Raw genomic sequence first — 21,258 nt, 5'->3', positions numbered from 1 at the left:
GTTAATAAATTGTTTGATTTCTTGAACAACGTTCCATGTTTTAACCGGAAAATTAAAAATTATTATATTCTTATTTGTAGTCTCATTTACCAATTTATCAAATTCGAATTCCAACATACCTTTTATCTTTTCGTTATTTTTATAATTTTCTTCTAATTTTTGTATCTTGTAACCAATTATCTTCATCTCTTCTTTATAACTATTATTTTCTTCTTTTATCTTATTAACTTCAGCTTTTATTGATTGAATTTCTAAGTTTAACTGGCAAAATTTTTCCTGAATTAATTCGTATATAGATCTTAATGTATATTGTGAATCATCAATACCTTGTTTTTCGATTTCTCTTGCCGGTCTAAAATAATCCTGAATTTTCGAATTTCTCGGGGTCTCATTATTTCTTTCGACCTTTTCTTCAATTTGGTAGTCCTCACTTAAAATTTCCAGTAACTGCGTTTCCCTTTCTTCTTCCTTGTGACTTTCTTTCCGAGGTCTACCACGCCCCCTTTTTTGCATATCCAACTGGCTTGACCGAAGTGGCAAACGGGAAAGAGGACCAGGATTTATTTCAATTCCGGCAATTATTAATAGTAGTTTAATCAATCCCAAGGTTAATTTAATGTCAACAACTTTAATCTGTACATACCACATTGCGTAATTTTTTGTTATTTCCATTCCAAACTTGTTCCACCAGCCTCTTAAAAAAGTTCACTCGCACGCTTAACGGCTCTGACACACCCCCTTAATCAAGGAGTAAAGTTCAATCAATTGAAGAAATTTTTATTTGTTATGCATTTCAGGATTGAAACATACCCTCTTTAGGCAGGAAAACTCTAGTTTTACATAAACACTTCTCAGTAACATCTCAATACAATACAGTGATGACAATCCTAAAAGTGTTATCAATCCTTGATAATACCTTTAGAATTGTCATCACCAGAAGGATTATAAGATTTATGAGTGGTCTAAATTGAATGTTTTAACATAATTACAGTAAATATACATAAAAACATTTTGAGAAATATATTGAGGTGTTTATGTAAAACTGGATTTTTCTTTGTCTGAAGAGGGGATATTTTAATCCCAAAATGCATAATGAATAAAAATTTCTTAGACCAATTGAACTTTGTCTTCTGATTAAAACAGACTTTGTTATAAGACAAACTCAGGTTTACTATTTGATAGTCTTAATTGAAACACTTATAGATTTCCTTTCATTTATATGGAGACTTTTAATTAAAATTAAAGAAACTATAAGTATAACATTAAAAACTACCTACCTATGACTTTTTTAAATTGTGCATGATTTTTTTTTAATGTTATAGATTGATGCTCGGCAGTATCCTGTTACTATTCATTTCAATAGGCGCACTCCTACAGAAGACTATATTGAAACTGCATACAAAAAGGTTAAAGTTTTATTATTTAATATTAACAAATTATAGTAGATTACAAAAGAAAATCATTAATAACTTTTAAATAATATTAAACTACATGTTTATAATAGAATCAGATTAAGAAATGATTAATAATAATTTAATAAAATGTTGTACAGATATTTTTTACAAATTATTTAAATTAAATAATCTTGACTGTATTAATCTAACAGTTTTAATTATTGTTTATAACAGAACATGTGACTTATATAGTTTTAAATACATGCAATTATATTTTAACTTTATTCATAATTACTTTGCAAAAAACTATATTATTTACATTTGAATTTTGTATATAAATATTAAAAATTTCTATTATATATATAATAAATGAAAAATAGAAGAAGTGTAACACATGAATTATATGTAATATAATAAATCTACATTAATTTCACTGACATTACATGTTTGAATAAATATAGACTTCTTGAAGAAAAACTAAATAGTGATGGCAGAGTTGGTAAAGGTATCAGTCTGCTACTTTCAAGAGGGCCCAGATTCATGTCTGTGCCATCTCAGAGAATTCTAAAAGTGAGTTGATCTGAATGTGAATCCATCCCTTACCATTCCTGGTGAACCACAGAATGGAGAAAGATCACATTGCCTGAAGAACAAAAAAGAATTAGAAATAAAAAAAAATAAAATAGAATAGTTGTAAAAAGTCAAGAATGAAATCTCAAAAATAAAATATTTTTCTAATATGAAGCATCAAAGTTTAATTCTAATTTATTACACAGCAAAATGGCACCTGAAGCTTGATTTTCAATGTTATCTGCCTATTTTTGAAGATTTTATTATGTTGTTAATTTGGTATTTTTGATTATTTTTTATTGAAATATTTTGATANAAAATTCAGGAAGCATTATTAAGTGGCATGAAACATTGCTGACTGTTGACAGAGGTTTGGATTGATTTCCAGTATAAAATATTATGGATTACATAAAAGGTTTTTAATTTATATATATTATATAACAATATCAGATGATGATACTATTGGAATTCATATGAGCATGTCCAGTATTCACACATTGCATAGGCAGTTTAAAGACAGGCAGTCATTTCACCTCCATTGGAAACACAGATCACAGCAGTAGAGGTATTTTTCCAAACAGAGTCCATTACAGAAGCTCAGCTGGCACTGCAATGCAACAATGAAGACCACTATGAGTCTGTGCCAGAGTGACACAGCATTTTGAGATGGGCCAAACTGTGGAGAGCCATGGGCAGTGTTCAAATGCCAAAGAACATGGAGTGTGTTTGTGCAGCCTTACTATGGAGTCTTCACTGTTTAGCATGGCACAGGTAACAACTTTGCAGATATCACAATGCTCTTTGGGCCAATTGCTGGTGAATTTTCAGTTCATCCATCAGGAAATACTTGAGTTTTCATGGGATATGATATAACTCTTCATGGACATCTTACCACACTGTCTGCAAGAATGCATCCATGCAGATGGATGACATTTAGTACACATTATTTTCAAGAAGCAGTAATGTTTGTGTACTTTGTTTACTGTATGTGATATTAAATGCATATGTGTAGTCTTCCATTTAAAGGTCAAATAAAGTTTCTACAATTTCTCAGTCTTTTACTTGTTTGAAATTGGAAGATATAATATATGCCACCTGTATTACAAATTTTTTATTATAATAATACAATTTTGTATTATATATGAAAATTTTTTATTATGCATAACTATTTAGTTACTTTAGATTAATGTCTGGAGAAAAATTTTGAAAAACATATATTAACTGTATTACAATTGTGTATAATTAATAAATATATAATTATAATCAACTGTAATAAAACTATATTAAATGTTTAAAGAATCATTATTACATTTTTTTAAAATCCTTTTTTTGCAAAGATTTCTTTTTTACAAAAAAAACAACAAATTTTACTGTATTTACAGTTATATCAATATATAACTTGATCAAGTAAATGTTAATGAGATTCATTTCTTAGAAGTATTAATTACAATTTCTTAAAATTGAAATGTTTTGATATGGAATAATTACTGATTATATTAATATACATTTAGTGATAATCTTTATTGATACTAATTAAAAATATGCATTTATAATACAATATTGATTTTGATTTTTATGTAATTAGGTCTGTAGAATTCACCAAGAACTTCCGGAAGGTGGAATTCTTGTATTTGTTACTGGACGGGAAGAAGTGCATAGGCTTTGTAGAAAATTGCAAAAAACATTTCCATGTCCTGAAGATAGTAAAAATGACAATGTTAAAGAAATTAAAACAGAAGAAGAATTAGACAAATTCATGGATGATCCTAAAACATTAAAAAAGATTGGGAAGCATTGTAGTTATTCCAAACAAAATTCAAAATTAGATCTACCTGATATTGATCTTGATAAGTAAGTGAATTTTTTTTGATATATATGGGCAGTTTAAGGTTGATTTGCACATTTTGGTGTGACTTATGTCATGGTTGTATGATCATGATGTAAACTTGCTATTATATAGACACTACTACTTCCTGCCAAGAACAAATGTTCTCCCTTTAGGTATATGCATTGTAAGCCAGGTGATAGGATATTGGAAGGTGTTTCTGCAGGTATGTAACAGCAGTACATTGTAAAATTTATTGGAAAGGAGAATATGAAACCAGCTGAAATTTCATGCAGATTGCAAGCATAGTACAGGGAACAAACATTATCATATATAAATATGAAGTATGCAATGAGTTCAGTGGAAGTCAAGATTAAATGTCAAACAAACCCAACAGACATGTTTAGCTGATTACTGTTATGGAAATTAACATCAATTTACTGAGTGTATTATTCAGTATTTCAGGAAAATAAGTACAGTGCAGTCCACAAAAAGAGACTAGATCTAATAGCACAATAATGCATGCTCATTATTGTGTGATTTAGGATAATTAAGAGAAAAGAAATTTGCAACAAATGAAGCCCTGCAGGATAGTGTCAAGTTGGCTATGATAACAAGAGAAAACATTCTACAGTGCTGGAATTCAAGCCCTTTGTAGATGATGGAGGAGTGCATAAATGTGAATTGGAAATACCTCAAAAAAGCTATGTAGTTTAGAAATTGTACTTATATTTTTTTGTAAATTAAAAATCTTTTGTATCAAATTAATATTTTAAACAGATTTATTTCTTTGATCAAGTTTACAGTTAACAGCATGCTGCAAAATAATTTTTTAATCTAAAAAACAAAACTATGTATTAAAAACAGTGTGAAATCAGTATTCTGCAGCTAAAAGGTTAAATAAAATAAACAGTAACTTGTATGTAATTAGCAGACACACAGAATTTCATTTTTAATATTTAAAAAACAAGACATTTTTATTCATACTATAATATATAAAGTTTTAATTATTTTAGGAAAGAAGGTAAATGCCATCACAGATTTCAGTACTTTTGTCTTCACATACAAATAACAGACTCATTCTCCACCCCCTCTGTTATTAATGTTATTCCACTTTGTAAAAAAAATTCTGAAACCTGTAACACCATTTAGAATTCCTTTCCAAAGACAGTCCATTACAATTACTTACATGACTAACAAATTTCAAATTTTGCATTAATACATAATTTCAATATATAAATATGAATCTAAAAAATATTAATCTGTTAAAAAATTTAATTAATATATGAAATCTATCTACTTATATATTAAATAATTTTATTTAAAAAATAATATATATCTTAAAATTAAAGATATTCAATATTTGATACAATTATTATTACATATATATAAATATATATTAATTAACCAAATAAATGTTATCAAGTAGTTATATTNCGGGGAATTTCGAAAAATCCCATCGTAGTGTGCATTCTCATGATGTACCCTAACTGTGTACCAAATTTCACCTCTTTAGGTTCAGCGGTTTGCTCTGGGCAATGATGAATCAGTGACTCAGTCAGTCAGGACAAGTAATTTTATATATTTAAATATAAAAATTAATAACGTTGATACATATGTATATATTAATCATTTTATTCATCTCACATTTACTGTATTTTTGCATGTTGCATATAAACAGGGAGACCAACATGCAGCATATAAACAGGAGACCAGTATACTGGAAACTCTGGGGTTACCAGCATGCCAGTTAAACTGCGACTAAAACATAAAATTAATCAAGACAAAACTATTGATCTAACAAAACTAGTTGTTAATTAAATGTTAAAGAAAACATTCTTTCAAGTACAATAAAATAATAATGTTGTAATTTGACTGACTTAAAATCAGGAAGAGAGTTTTTGTTTACAAGACGACAAAACAATTAATGATTTATTGACATAAGTAGTAGTAGTTAGTCAGTGTGGGCTACACTGATCAATACACTGAGACAAAGACAAATTCCATGAAATGCTAAATAGTCTGCATATGACAGAAAGGAAGTATATAGCAAAGCTAGAGAAAATCCTGTCTGCTACCCTGACCTTAAAAATAACAGCTTTCTCTCAAATTTCACACAAAGCCATGTTGATGGTGTAAAAGTAAGTCAATTGTGTAATTAATGTAAAAAATGTAAAATTACTTAATAAATTTTGATAGTAAACTGTTTATTTATATTTTGAAGATTATAATACTTTTATGAAAAAAGTTTTATAATTATTTTATTTAGATATTCAATCCAGCCAATGGATGAGGAAATGCTATTGGAGCAAGCTGAATCAGAAGAGGAAGATATTTTTGATGATGAATTTGAAAACACTATGGATTGCAAAAGATCTTCACAACCTATGCTTGTTCTTCCACTATATTCTTTATTACCCATACATAAGCAATCACAAGTATGATTTATCTGATTTTTTATTTAATGATATGTTTGTTTTTAATTCTATTAAAAATCAAAACTTAATTGAAGGTATTTCAAGCTCCACCAGAGGGAACTAGATTGTGTGTTGTTGCTACAAATGTTGCAGAAACTTCATTGACTATTCCTAATATTAAATATGTAGTAGATACTGGGAAGGTATGTGTATATTTAGTTAAAAATAGATAAAACTTTTTATTCTAAAACTAAAAGACTCCTATAAGTAATGATATAGTCAATATATAAATATGTATTCAATAATTTTTACGTAAAAAAAAATAGTTATTCACAAATGAAAAAATATTTTAGAATATCTTATTTATATGCAAAAATTTATATGTGGGGTGTTCAAAAAGTTTCCAGAAAATGTAAATAAAAAGACTTCCAAATGGAATTTAGTACTTTATTTTTCAACATATGTTTCATTTAAGTTAAACATTTTTTCATATGGTGTTACCACCCTTCTAAACCGTTCTGTTAGAAATAAGTGCTGTTTGATTCTAACTTCTGCTACAAAATATTTTACTTAATCTGACAACTGCCAGAAAACATCTTTAATGTTTGTTTTTAAATTTGGAAACAAAAGAATCTAATGGGGCTAGATGCAAATACTTGATAAAACAAATCTCAACAAGTTTGTTAATTAGAAAATTTCCTGTACCATGTTCCATTTAAAAAATTTGACCTGGATAACCAATTTCTGGCCAGTACTGGAAGTTAAAAATATCATTATTTTATAGGGTGCATTCGATTTACTTATGAAAATTTTTTGTGTTTAAGTGTACAAGTGGTCTGTGTCGCCCTGTATATATAATCAAACCCCTTATTTACACTTTTTTAAGGAACAAAAAAGTGTAAAAAGTCAAATAAAGTATTAAAATACTGTTAGATTATTTTTTGGAAAATCAAAGTTCTCTATGTGTAAATTTTAGTTAAAGAAGAATTTTGTTTTTATAAATACTTATATTAGTAAGAATTACTTTTGTTGTATATAATTAGATTAAAAGAAGAATTTTTGACAAAAAATGTGGTATATCTACATTTATTGTAACATGGACTTCTCAAGCATCTGCCAATCAAAGAGCAGGTAGAGCTGGTAGAACAGGATCTGGCCATTGTTATAGGTAAAGATGTTTTTAATGTTTATAATAGCAAATTGTATTTACATCATTTTATACAATATTAATTTCATTTCTTTTAATTTCCTTTATCTACTTGGAAGTTTTTTATTTTTTAAGATAAATATGTTAAAATACATTAACAAGTTAAAATTATAACATTTATGTCACATCTGTTCAATTTATGTAAAAACCAGGGCTGTGGAATTGCATAAAAATCTACTGACTCTGACCTTGACTTTGCCTTACCATCTAATTCTGACTCACACCAGGAGCGGACTTGTTACCAAAATAGGCCTGGGAATTCTGATGTCATCACATAACCTCAGAATAAAAGCTTCAATAAATAGAGTTCTAATAAAGATAGAACATAGAAACTTTTTATTCCAAAGCTAAAAGACTCCTCTAAGTAATGACATAGTCAATATATAAATATGTATTCAATAATTTTTACTTTCTCAGCTGAAAATTATTTGACTGAGCACTGATTGACAACATTTGACTGAGCAATGATTGACAATTTTTCCCAGAGGGAAAGTGTAGTGCTCAGTCAAGAAATGACCTGCAAATTTTACATTTTTGGACTCAGGATACCTTGAAATGTTGAGATATGCAAATGATTTGGGGTTTTTTCCTGTATGTATGGATGTTAGACTGTGTGTGGGGTACGATTTTGTTCACTCTGTTTGAAGCTTAATAACTTCTGTGGTTTTTGAATTGGAGTTGGATGGTTTAATACAGGAGTTATTAAGCTTCAAAGTGGTTGAACTAAATTGTGCCTCCACACACATTCTAACATTTGTGCATACAGATAAAACCCCAAATGTTTTTGCACTTCTTTACATTTCAAAATTTCCTGAGTCTAAAAGAGTAAAAATCTGAGAAGTCATTTTTTGACTAATCATAATTCTTTTCCTTTGTTATATGCCTATATTGTATAATTGCTGGGAAAGTAACAACGACAATGATTCTGATTACTTTTTTTAAAATACAAAATAAAATGATTTTATAAAATTAATTAAATATATTGATAATAGTAGTAGTGTCTATTAAATATTAAGATTAAAACTTGTAATTTTATAGTTCACAATAATTTGAATCTTTTGTGTCTGAAGATGATTTTAAAACAAATTATAATATGTAGAGAACAGTTCATAATTATGTATACTATCACAAATGAAAATTGCAATTAATTTCATTGTAATATATGTAATAGAATGTGAGTTAATATATATTTAATTTATATCATATTGTCTTGAAATATCCTGAAAATATATTTTAAAAAGAGCTGATTTAAAATTTTGTTAAAGTTTTGATGGTTTGTTCATTTAATCTTGTATATACAGGATGTATCAGAATGACGTTTTAAAAATTTTGGAGATTGTAGAGGATGAAATTTTGAACATTTTGATATAAGGAACCCATAGCTGGAAATGTGATATAAAATTTCTACAGCACTTTGCACTTTGCAGTCGGTATGCTGAATGAAACAGCAGAATACAGTATTTATGACAAGTTTTATTGACAAAATAGTAGAGTACAATCAAACTGTACATCGAATCAGTGGCTGCACTACTTTAGAGTAAATGTTCAATGTGACGACCACCAACTTCATTACATAATGTGCAATGACAAACCATGTTTTGTCCAACTCTGTAAGAGGCCACGCTCCCCTCTGATGGTATTAAATGCTGTAAAAATGTGCTCTGTAAGCTCATGAACTATTCCTACAGGTGTTGCATACACAAGGGACTTTACATAACCTCAGAGGAAGAAGTCAAGAACAATAACATGACGTTAATGGATGGAAGGGTAACTACCAAAGTGATGGGCGGTCAAGCACTTCCTACTGCTGTACAAACTTTATATCACATTTCTGGCTATGGGTTCCTTATATTAAAACGTTCAAAATTTCATCCTCTACAATCTCCCAAATTTTTAAAACATTATTCTGATACACCCTGTATAGTAGGTATATGTGTTTTCATTATTGGGCTGCAATTTGAAAAAAATTATAGACATATAAATTCCCACTGTTATTATTTTTTATTCTTTTTATTCAAATAATAATAATAATATATCAAATAATGTATTTAATTTTATTATACAGATTATATTCATCATCTGTTTTTACCAACGAATTTCCAAAATTTTCACCTCCAGAGATTACTCTCCGCCCTATTGATGATATTGTACTGTATATGAAGGTAATTATCAGATATCATATACGTAAATTTTAGATATTCTTAAATATAAGTTATATATTACATTACATGTTTTAAACATATTTTGAATTTAAAATTGTAATATTGAAAAATACGATTTTTTTCTTACTAAGACGTATTAAGCTTCACCTCATTAGTCTCAGATAATTGCTTAGATATTTATGCAGCTATTTATGATTAACACAAAAAACTTGTAATATGTTTAAAACATTTACTTACATTTTTACCATAATAAATAACACTTTAGTTCAATGTTACTGAATATATGGAGAAAAATTTTATTATAATGTATCAAGTATATTACTTGACAAACATATGTAAAAACCAATATATTTATTACAATGAGTAGCATTTAGTAGTAGTTCATGTTTGGAATGTCAGAAGCTTGAGAAGCACAGTTTGACGACTTAATAGTTAAATTCAGTGACATTAGGAATATTATCCATCAGTGTGGTTGGATGAACTTAATCTGATGTTTGTTCTTCCTCATTTTTCCTCAGCATTTGGTTATCAATCTTGAGAAAAAATAATCTCAAAATAGATATTGTTGACAGTAAAATATGGTAAAGCAAAATAATGTGAAGATGCTTCTCTTCTGCATCAGTATAAAATTAAAGAGATAAGATTATCTATACAAATAGCATTATGAAAAGAAAACAATATCAAAAGATAGCAATGAATGCAATAAGAAAATATACCAATTGGTGCTGTAAATGTACATTAATGCAAGATAATATACTTAGAAAAAAATAAAAATAATCATAGGAATTTGTTTTCTTAAGGGATCTAAAAGTATTTTAGTATTAAATATTTTTCAATTGTCACAATCTCTATCCTCAATATTTGTTAAATCATTAATCATGCAAAGAATATTGCATCAAACAAATATAAATTTTTTATGGTGCTTAAGTGAAAAATATGCATGTCTTACATTGATATTAAGTTTTATATATTTGAGATTTAAGAATTGTATATGAATATGAAATAAGACAAGATATTTGTACTGTATCTGCTATATTTATATAANGATTAAATTAAAGTATATATCATATACAGTAATTTGATCATTAATGCATATATTTCACTAAATTTGTTATTTTTTTTAGTTCAATATTGCAAATGATAACCATTAATAGCTACTTTATTTTAACAAAAATATATTTCCTATTTGTTGAAATCAAAAGCAGTGACTTGTATTCTAATTTTGTCAAATCTATAATAATAATAACAATAATTCATTTTAAATTAGGTTAATGACCAATAATAAATTCATTAAAAAGTCCAATAACTATTCCCGAATAAAGTTCAACCAAAAAATATTTTATTAAAGCCAGCGTAACATTAAAAATAAACTTCTCAAATGTTCTCAGATAGTCATACTTCTCAACTGAAGTTTAATGATAAAACTTAATTATGCAAAAATTCTTATATCTATATCCAATTAATTATCTCAGAAGCAACTTCATTTGTTACTGTAGAAAAAAAAACCCTAAGAAATAATGGTAACATTTATTTCCTGTAGCAAACGTATATAATGCATCTTATATAATGACAATATGAAACATCGTAATGTTACTTTTTTAAAATAGTAATAATTGCAGTTTTTCCTCTTTTTTGAATTGTACCATAGTAAAAGGAATTTAGGACTTTTCAACTCTAACATTTAAAAAAAAATTATTTATAATTAAATTATGAGGAAGTATTTTTACAAGGAATGAATAACATATTTATTTGTGTCTGTTTTGCAATATATTATTTATAAATTTAAATTTAATGACAAAACTTTCTAGATTAATCTAATAACAAACCTTTTTAAAAATAAGAATTTTTATTATATTAATAATTAGTTCTAATTTCTTATATTCTAGAAAAGTCTGGATACAAGATAACTCAGTTAGGCCGAATCATAACTCATTTTTCTGTCAACCCTCGATTTGGAAAGATGATTGCTTGCTCATTTAAGAATGATGTTATGCCATATACTATAATTATAGTTTCTGCATTATCAGTTAGAGAAATATTTCTTGATTCTTATATGTCAACGGAAATTGAGGGTGGTGATGATGATGAAGTAAGTATATAACATTTTAACACAGTTTTATTTATATTTATAAATTAATATAATCAACTTAAATGAGTATATGATGATATTTTGTAAAATAACTTTATGTATTAATTTTGATGATAAATTCATCAATCATGTAATTTTATTTTTGTTAATGTTCATACCAAAACTGCTTAAGGAAGATCCATTTATTAAATTTTCAGCTAACTTCTTTCAAACGTCATTTGTCCATCTTCTGAGTTGATTTCTGGTTTAAATGTTTTTGAATTTTTTCATAGACATTCCATTGGAACCATAGTTCTATCCACAGATTGCAAATTTTAATTTTATGCAGTTATGTATACNTGTATTTAAATTTACTTTAGTATTAATGAGAAATTAAATTATTATTAGATTATAAAAATAATTTAATAATATAAGTGTGTTTGAAATTGCTTCATGCAATGCCAAATAGTTCAAGAAAATATTAACACCGTCTGTCAGCGTTATTATTTTACTTGAAATTATTTTTATAGATTTGCCTATACATAGGACCTTTATGCAACTCAGGTTCTCAGTGCACCACAAGTTCAAATTACTCCCTTACATCATACCAGCCAACTTCTTTCAGCCTCCTGGCTGTTAAAACAGCCATTGCTGCTATTATCTGCAGAGCATATTTATACTCTTTATCACCCTTGCTTGTACACAAAGAATTGAGTCAGGTTGTTATAGCAGTGCACAATGCTGGTTTATACAACATCCAAGTTCAAGTATGTCAATAATCTTGTCTGCAGCTCTCTTTTCCTATCAACTGCTTTGAGATCCAATGACAAAAAGAAGAGTCAGGTGTTTGCTCAACCTTCCATTCCATATTTGGGGGCTGTTACACATCAAATTGCACTTTCAAGAGATATAGCATTGTACTTCCTATAAAACAGCAAATTTCCCTGCACAGATTATTATGTGTGCTGCTCATTTGCTAAATCGATTAACTCCATAAAACAAAACGTGGAGAAATGTGACAAACATTCTTTTTAAAATTCCTTTTAAAATATAAATTCAAATAAATATTGTAGAATGTATTATTGTAGATATAGGTTTTATTTAACGACATATAGAATATATAAGATAGCATAGATATGCTATAATCATCATCATTATTATTATTATTACGATTTTGCTGTGATTGAGGGAGATAATCAATTTGGCAAGTGAAAAATGTAATTATATCAAATTCAGTCTTCACATAGATTTTTTTATTATAGAGAAACTTCGTTATTGTAAATTTTATATTAAAGATTTTTTTGCAAAAATGAATAATAACTACAATAATAATTACAATGTTTGTTATTATTATTTTGTTTAAATTGATTATTCAGCAACATAAATGATGTCTTCATCATCAGCTGTATTTGAGGTCTCATCATGTCAAATTGTTCTTCAGTTTTTATAAGATTCATGTTTGAGAGGAGGGATAAAAAATTATTTTTAGTTTCATCCATCTTGATTATAATGGTATAACTTTTCCTTTTTCTAAAACAATTGCCAACAAAATTAAAACAATCATTCAATAAACCGCAAGTATACTACTGCAGTTGGACTGTAATTAACTAATTTCTTTTACTTACGTTTTGTGATGAGATAACATTAAATAATTTACCGTTATCCTCAAGGCACTGGCCAGTGCACACTGCGATTGCAATGCTGCAGTGTGCACTGGCTAATTTATGTTACAGTATGGAGTTAATTAGATTGGCTTCTGAAATAAATAAAAGTTTTTTCAATGGCCAATAAAATTTTGTCATTAAGTGGTATTGATCCTTATTATTAGGGAAACTTATTATGAATATAAAAAGTTATGAGTATATCAAGTGCTTTGACATTAATATTTAAAAAAAAATCAAAATATGGAGTTAATCCATTTGGCTTGTGAATGGCTCATGTAATGATAGGGATAATTTTACCTTTTTGGAGAAGTCAGAGGTCTACATAGTCTCTTTACAGCAGATCTAAATGGGAGCAAAAATATTTTATATTGGTGCCACAACTAGAAATTTGGCTTGTCATTTTCAAGAACATCAAGATGATATCAAAAATTACAGAACCACTATTGAACTTGCTAGAAACGCTTTAGAAAATGGTTACAATGTATTATGGACTGATGCCACTCTACTTCAATGGGATTGAAGTAGGGTTGCATCAATCCATAATACATTGTAGGGTTGTTTTCATATTGAGTCACTTTATACAACAACACTTAGTTTGTGTAATGAACCTTTGCTCAAACTTCCAGCAATATGGCACACATTATACAGTAAGTTAGCACAATAATTTTCATTTGAGTTAATTCTAAATTTTTAAATTNATTATACATTTTTTGCACCTTTTTATTTCTGTTTTATTTATTTATTATTATTATTATTATTATTATTATATGGTATTAAAACTGAGATGATAATTATCATAATTTTCCACAGATAACTAGCATACATCCTTCAAAAAATTGCTGAAACAGAAATAAAACTTTTGCCTAACCTACATTGTTGCATATCTCATAACTATAAATAAAAATCCACACTTTAAAGTATGCTCCAGCAACAAATTTTAATGAGTGTGTTTCAGCATTGTAAGATATGGATTTTTATTTCTGGCGTTCCTTTCAGTTTCTAGAATAATTGCATGTCTCACAACTTCAAAGTGTCTGCTGTAAACATAATAATTATTGGCATGCACTTTAATAGGTATTGTTTTAAATATTCTATTACTTTCCCAGCTATTATATATAACAGAGGGAAAGTATGGAGATGAGTCAAAAAATGATCCCCCTAAGACTTTTACATTTTTGGACTCAGGACACCTTGAAATGTCAAGAAATGCAAAAACAATTAGGGTTTTTTTTTGGTATGTATTGATGTTTGTGTGTTTGTATGAGGCACAATTTTGTTTACCCTCTATAAAGATTAATAACTTTTGTGCTTTATGTCGAAAATTTCTGAAATTTTTCAGGGAGGTCCACTTATTAGGGGGAGTTTGCTATTAAATTTTGGTGGTTAAAGATCAAGGGAGTGGGGAGATAAAGGGAGTTGTGTGTATCTCCAGTAGGGTCTGACTTAATAACGATTTTACTTCTTATTAACTTTTACAGCTTTTAATAAAACCCATCCCTACCCTCAAAATTAAGCTTTTTGCCTATTTTTGCCTATTAATTTAAGCTTTTGGCATGTAATAGTTAAAATATAAAAAGTTTTTAAATAGAATATGATAACAGATGGTACCACCAAATGTTGCTGGGAAAGTTGAGCAACTCATTGCTGGATTTTTTTTCTTTTTCTTTCATTTGATTTCCAATAGCAGCTGCTTATAGTATTGATGTAATAATGAATAAATGAAATGGAATTTGAGATAGAAACATTTAAACTGAGCATTAAAATACAAATGGCTACTTAATAACAAAATTTTTTTTTGTTTCATTTTATTTGTTTTTTATTTATTAAATAGTATTAGTTAAATACATAATCACAATAACAAGTAATTTTTTGCTAATAATCACTGTCAAGATGAAAGAACTCTGTAGTTCCAGTGAATCATAGAATCATAGAGGAATACTGATATGATGATAAGCTTTCAGTAGGGACCCTATTCCAGTGATATTTTTGGGGAGAAATGAATCAAATAATCTTACAGTGGGTAACTACTTGACAGCATCTCTTCTCTATGTTAGGAGTGACTGATTTATAAACATGTAAATTTAGATATATAATCATATCCACTTTATAGAGAAGGCAAAAATAGCTCTAACACATTCTCAATGTTATACTAGTTTAAACTTTATTTTGATAAATAAGATCTGCATTCATGGGTTAGACAGAAAATTGTGTTTAAAAAAATCTGCTGTAGTCTCCTTTGGCCACCAATGACAAACATAGCACTGGCCCAAATATGGCTACTGTAACATCATCACTATCACAATCATAATCATCATTACACTCATCACACATTGATAACATATCTCTATACAGTTGAAGAACTTCAGTGATAGTCTGATTGATTAATTACAGTTGATTACAAGGTTAGAAAACTGCATTCAGTAAATGAATTGGACTCACGACATGAATAAATTCATTATCTACAAAACAAAAAAACGGAAAAAAAAAGGACAGTGTGCAGACTGACTGACATTACATGACAAATTCACACAAAAATATCCATATTTCACTATTACAGAACAGAGAATTATTGACCTGAAAACAGTAATTATATGTAACAATCTTATTCCACACACAATGCTTGAATGTATCAAACAACAGCATACAGAACAGATACGTCAACATGCAGAAATACTATATTAGGCCAAAACTCCACTAGCATAAAAACCCTCACCGTAAATAATTTTAATCACATGACCTATTTTCATTTGTGCTTGGATTGTGGTGGCAATCCAGCTCCACTAGTGAAGTTTTTACTTTAACAGTAGTATTGAAGTTACCATTGTATGTGTGATATATTGATATAAAGATCAGGATTATATTCTGCGATTTTTTTGTACTATAATTACAAATGTAGTAAAAATAATATCTCTACTTTCATATATTAACTTTTATTATCATATTAAGATACTATACTGCACTTATATGCTTAGCTTTTTTATTATATACTCATCTAAATTGAAGGATTTTCTTTTGGCCATCTATATTGCTTGTTTTAGGCATCCATTATTATAATAGAGATTATTATAAATCTTGTAAATAAATGAATACTCTTGAATAATCTTTTTTGATAAATCTTTTCAGATCTTTTCTAGGTCTTTTCTAAGTAGCCATGAGAGAACATAAAAGCTTATTTCTCATCATTTTTGCATGATGTTACAATGATGTAGACCAGGGGTATCCAACCCATGGCTCGCAGGCCGCATGCGGCCCAAGGCAAGTTACAATGCGGCCCAATAAACGTGTAAACAAAACCAACAAATGTTTTAATTTATTATTATTTATTTATTTCAACGGCATAAACTCAAAAGAAAGTTTCACAAAGCCGTAAACCTTTATTCATATTTATATTTTTGAGTGGAAAGAAAATATTTTCAAATACTTGGAGATGTGTGAATGCAGAAGAATTACTAAATAAAGCTGGAGTTGTTACTCAAAGGATTATAGACCCAAATTTGGGAAAAGGAGGGAAAGATGAGAAAGGACAAAAGATGTAGTAGTGGGAAATGTTAAATAGATCTTCTGTTAAGCAAATATGGATTCGTAAATTTTCAACCTTTTTCACTTCTTTATCTTTTGTCCTTTGCCTCTTTTTCCCAGCACTTGGGTCTATAATCCTTTGATTCACAACTCCAGCTTTATTTAGTATTTCTTCCAACATTGCAAGATTTGGCTACATTGGGCCAAATGTGGCTACTTTTTTTTTGCTTGAGGTAAAAAATATCATTTGGCGCTTTGGGTACTTTTTCGGCTAATATTATTTATAATTATATTAATTGAATAAAAATGCACTTTAAAATGGTGTTTCATCACTTTTTATTAATTATAGATCCAAATAAAACAAATATTTGTGTTTTTCAAATAAATTTTCGTTTGTCTCTTTTATAATAAATGAAATTATCTATTTCTAAGTAAAAATTGAAAGCGTCTGTAGAAGTAATTTTTTAAAATATCCTTTTTTCTTGATAAAGCTTTAATACTTATTATTATAATCTAGACATGTTAATTTTTAAATATAATTGTATATTGGGCCACAAGTATATATTATATATACTTGTGGCCCAAAACTCCTTGACTTCTTCCAATCCAGCCCAGAGAAACAAAAAGGTTGGACACCCCTGATGTAGACCATCCTTTCTCAAAGTGGGCAATAACGCCTCCTTGTGGGTGCTGGAGGCTTTCAGGGGGCAGTAGAAGGCTCACTGATTAAATATGAGTTTTATTTCTTCTCATTGAAACATTCTTTGATCTCAGAAATAGGATATGGGTCACACCCTATTTATCCTATCTGTATAATAATACATGTTTAAACATTATATTTGCAATAACTGTTTTTAAGATACGCAATAGATGTAATGTAAAAAAGTAAGTTAAAAAACATGGGGCACTAGATTTTTTTTAATCTCAAAGTGGGCAGTGATCAAACTAAGTTTGAGAACCTGTGATGTAGACTCTACTGACATCTGATTGGTTGATGGTACCATTTTACAGATATATTCGCATTGAAAGTTGAACACTGCTTAATTCACTCTATGCTCATTTTATGACTTGCTCCAGTGTAAAATATCATTGTCACATGATTAAAAGTATTTATGATGAGGGTTTTTACACTTGTTTTTATGCTAGTGGAGTTTCAGCCTTACACAGAAGATCAGATACTGACAATATCTCAACAACAGTCATGCATGAAAAATGTACACAATGTAAAACATCAATGAAAACAAAGACAATAATTATAGCCAGTGACACTATAGACCAGATTTAATTAACATATACAAACACACAAAATTTATTTCAAGAAGTAAACAGACATATTGTCAATATTTGGATAATGTAAGATTACATATAAATCTAAATCTGTCATAATTTATGTGTAAGTAACATTTACAGTTTATTAACAAGCTTTTGAGAATAAATATAGACTAAACACAAATTATTTTCTAATTAATTTGTTTTAAGATATTTTTGATTGTATGAAATTTATTTTAGGAATTTTTTGTAATTTTATTTACAGGCATCAGAAGAAAGACTTATGCAACTTGGAGCACTTGAAAAAGAGACAAGAAAAGTTAATGGTTTAGGTAAACAGAATTTAGTATATTTTTAATTATTGAATTCAATATTATTAAATTTCATTAGTTAAATATCTTAATAAGTTAACAAATAACAATAATAGTTATATATTGTTTCAGAAATAAACGATCTAGCACAAGTTGTATTATAGATTTTCTTAAATATACTTTGATAATATCTAGCTGTAATTAAACAATAATGTTTTCAAATTGATTAAATTACTGTATATATCATATACAGTAATTTGATCATTAATGCATATATTTCACTAAATTTGTTATTTTTTTTAGTTCAATATTGCAAATGATAACCATTAATAGCTACTTTATTTTAACAAAAATATATTTCCTATTTGTTGAAATCAAAAGCAGTGACTTGTATTCTAATTTTGTCAAATCTATAATAATAATAACAATAATTCATTTTAAATTAGGTTAATGACCAATAATAAATTCATTAAAAAGTCCAATAACTATTCCCGAATAAAGTTCAACCAAAAAATATTTTATTAAAGCCAGCGTAACATTAAAAATAAACTTCTCAAATGTTCTCAGATAGTCATACTTCTCAACTGAAGTTTAATGATAAAACTTAATTATGCAAAAATTCTTATATCTATATCCAATTAATTATCTCAGAAGCAACTTCATTTGTTACTGTAGAAAAAAAACCCTAAGAAATAATAGTAACATTTATTTCCTGTAGCAAACGTATATAATGCATCTTATATAATGACAATATGAAACATCGTAATGTTACTTTTTTAAAATAGTAATAATTGCAGTTTTTCCTCTTTTTTGAATTGTACCATAGTAAAAGGAATTTAGGACTTTTCAACTCTAACATTTAAAAAAAAAATTATTTATAATTAAATTATGAGGAAGTATTTTTACAAGGAATGAATAACGTATTTATTTGTGTCTGTTTTGCAATATATTATTTATAAATTTAAATTTAATGACAAAACTTTCTAGATTAATCTAATAACAAACCTTTTTAAAAATAAGAATTTTTATTATATTAATAATTAGTTCTAATTTCTTATATTCTAGAAAAGTCTGGATACAAGATAACTCAGTTAGGCCGAATCATAACTCATTTTTCTGTCAACCCTCGATTTGGAAAGATGATTGCTTGCTCATTTAAGAATGATGTTATGCCATATACTATAATTATAGTTTCTGCATTATCAGTTAGAGAAATATTTCTTGATTCTTATATGTCAACGGAAATTGAGGGTGGTGATGATGATGAAGTAAGTATATAACATTTTAACACAGTTTTATTTATATTTATAAATTAATATAATCAACTTAAATGAGTATATGATGATATTTTGTAAAATAACTTTATGTATTAATTTTGATGATAAATTCATCAATCATGTAATTTTATTTTTGTTAATGTTCATACCAAAACTGCTTAAGGAAGATCCATTTATTAAATTTTCAGCTAACTTCTTTCAAACGTCATTTGTCCATCTTCTGAGTTGATTTCTGGTTTAAATGTTTTTGAATTTTTTCATAGACATTCCATTGGAACCATAGTTCTATCCACAGATTGCAAATTTTAATTTTATGCAGTTATGTATACATAATAATTAAAATTTATTATATATTATATAATTTGTATTTATTTTATGAAAGATATAATGCAGAAGAAAATTTATTTCTTATACAAGTATTTGCAGACAAGTTGTGTTAAAATTTTGTACTGAAGATATAGATATTTTTGTACAGATTAGTTATGATCAATTTAATTATTGCATATTTAGCTATTATTTATAACATGATAATTTATGATTAAATGATATTGAATTTCAGTCATTTTTTTAAAATTTAGCAATAAATATAATTACAATACCTTTTCAATTTTCCATATTTAGAATAATAAATCTATAGAAAATAAAAAATGGAAAAGCTTGAGAATGCAATGGGCAGAATTGGTGAGTCCATTTTACAATAATATTTAATTATACTTGTAACGAATCATAAAATAAGCTTTTAAAGATAAGTGAAATAATGTTTAAGATATAAATGATATAAAAACTTTTTCACATTTTTATATGTTTGAATATACAGAGTATGTTTCTTGTTTAAGTTATTTATCTTATTCTTATGTAATAGGCATTTTAGATTAATTCTTAATATTCTTGTTATTTGAGTATTTCTTTGTAGAAAATAAATTTTAGATTACCATAAATTAAGAAATTGAAATGTTTGTAGGCTGATAACCTAATACCTTATTTCCATGCATATTTTTTGCATTTTTTTTGCCAATTTTTACTAATTGAAGATTGAGAAGTGGAAAATACACAAATTATTTTTGATAGTAGACTATATCAATATTTATTCTTACAAGAAATCTTGATTAATTAACAGAAATCATGATTTTATAAGATAGTTTTAATATTTTAAAAACTCTGCATACATATTCTGAATATTTTGAACTCTCACATCAAACAGTATGCAGCTGTTTTTGATAGATGTGTATACTCTAAAAATAAAAAGAAAATTAAATTAAGGATGACTATGATAACTTTAAAAATTTTAACAGAAATCATAAAATGAGATAAATACAGTAATTGTTATTCATTATATTGAATCAAAATATAAATGAATTACCAACATACCTTAATTTTTTTGGTCTGATGTGTTGCTCTCTCTGTTCAATGCCACAGACTCATTGTCATCATCACTTTCAGCATCCTGCTGGATCAAATCATTCTCAAAACCATCCATAGAATTGTAAGTCCCTGTTTTCTTAAAACTCTTCTCAATTATTGTAAATGAAATTCATTTCAAAACCTTCATGATCCATTCACACATCCCTTCCAAAC

General features: G+C 27.4%; 1 protein-coding gene across 1 annotated transcript in view; it reads left to right on the top strand.

The window, feature by feature from the left end:
• Positions 1 to 21,258, top strand: part of LOC111621879 (probable ATP-dependent RNA helicase DHX37) — a 68,136-nt gene that overhangs the window by 31,793 nt on the left and 15,085 nt on the right. The window contains exons 13-23 of the mRNA XM_023364138.1: positions 1,323 to 1,406; positions 3,550 to 3,815; positions 6,059 to 6,227; positions 6,302 to 6,409; positions 7,250 to 7,374; positions 9,479 to 9,597; positions 11,462 to 11,664; positions 12,174 to 12,410; positions 18,361 to 18,427; positions 19,472 to 19,674; positions 20,305 to 20,364. Coding sequence (XP_023219906.1) covers positions 1,323 to 1,406; positions 3,550 to 3,815; positions 6,059 to 6,227; positions 6,302 to 6,409; positions 7,250 to 7,374; positions 9,479 to 9,597; positions 11,462 to 11,664; positions 12,174 to 12,410; positions 18,361 to 18,427; positions 19,472 to 19,674; positions 20,305 to 20,364 — 1,641 coding nt within the window. The remainder of the gene's footprint in view (positions 1 to 1,322; positions 1,407 to 3,549; positions 3,816 to 6,058; positions 6,228 to 6,301; positions 6,410 to 7,249; positions 7,375 to 9,478; positions 9,598 to 11,461; positions 11,665 to 12,173; positions 12,411 to 18,360; positions 18,428 to 19,471; positions 19,675 to 20,304; positions 20,365 to 21,258) is intronic.

The sequence above is a fragment of the Centruroides sculpturatus genome, unplaced genomic scaffold, assembly GCF_000671375.1.
Source record: "Centruroides sculpturatus isolate CEXI.00-Female unplaced genomic scaffold, Cexi_2.0 scaffold14, whole genome shotgun sequence".
NCBI lineage: Eukaryota > Metazoa > Arthropoda > Arachnida > Scorpiones > Buthidae > Centruroides > Centruroides sculpturatus.
This window is presented reverse-complemented; position numbering and strand designations above follow the sequence as displayed.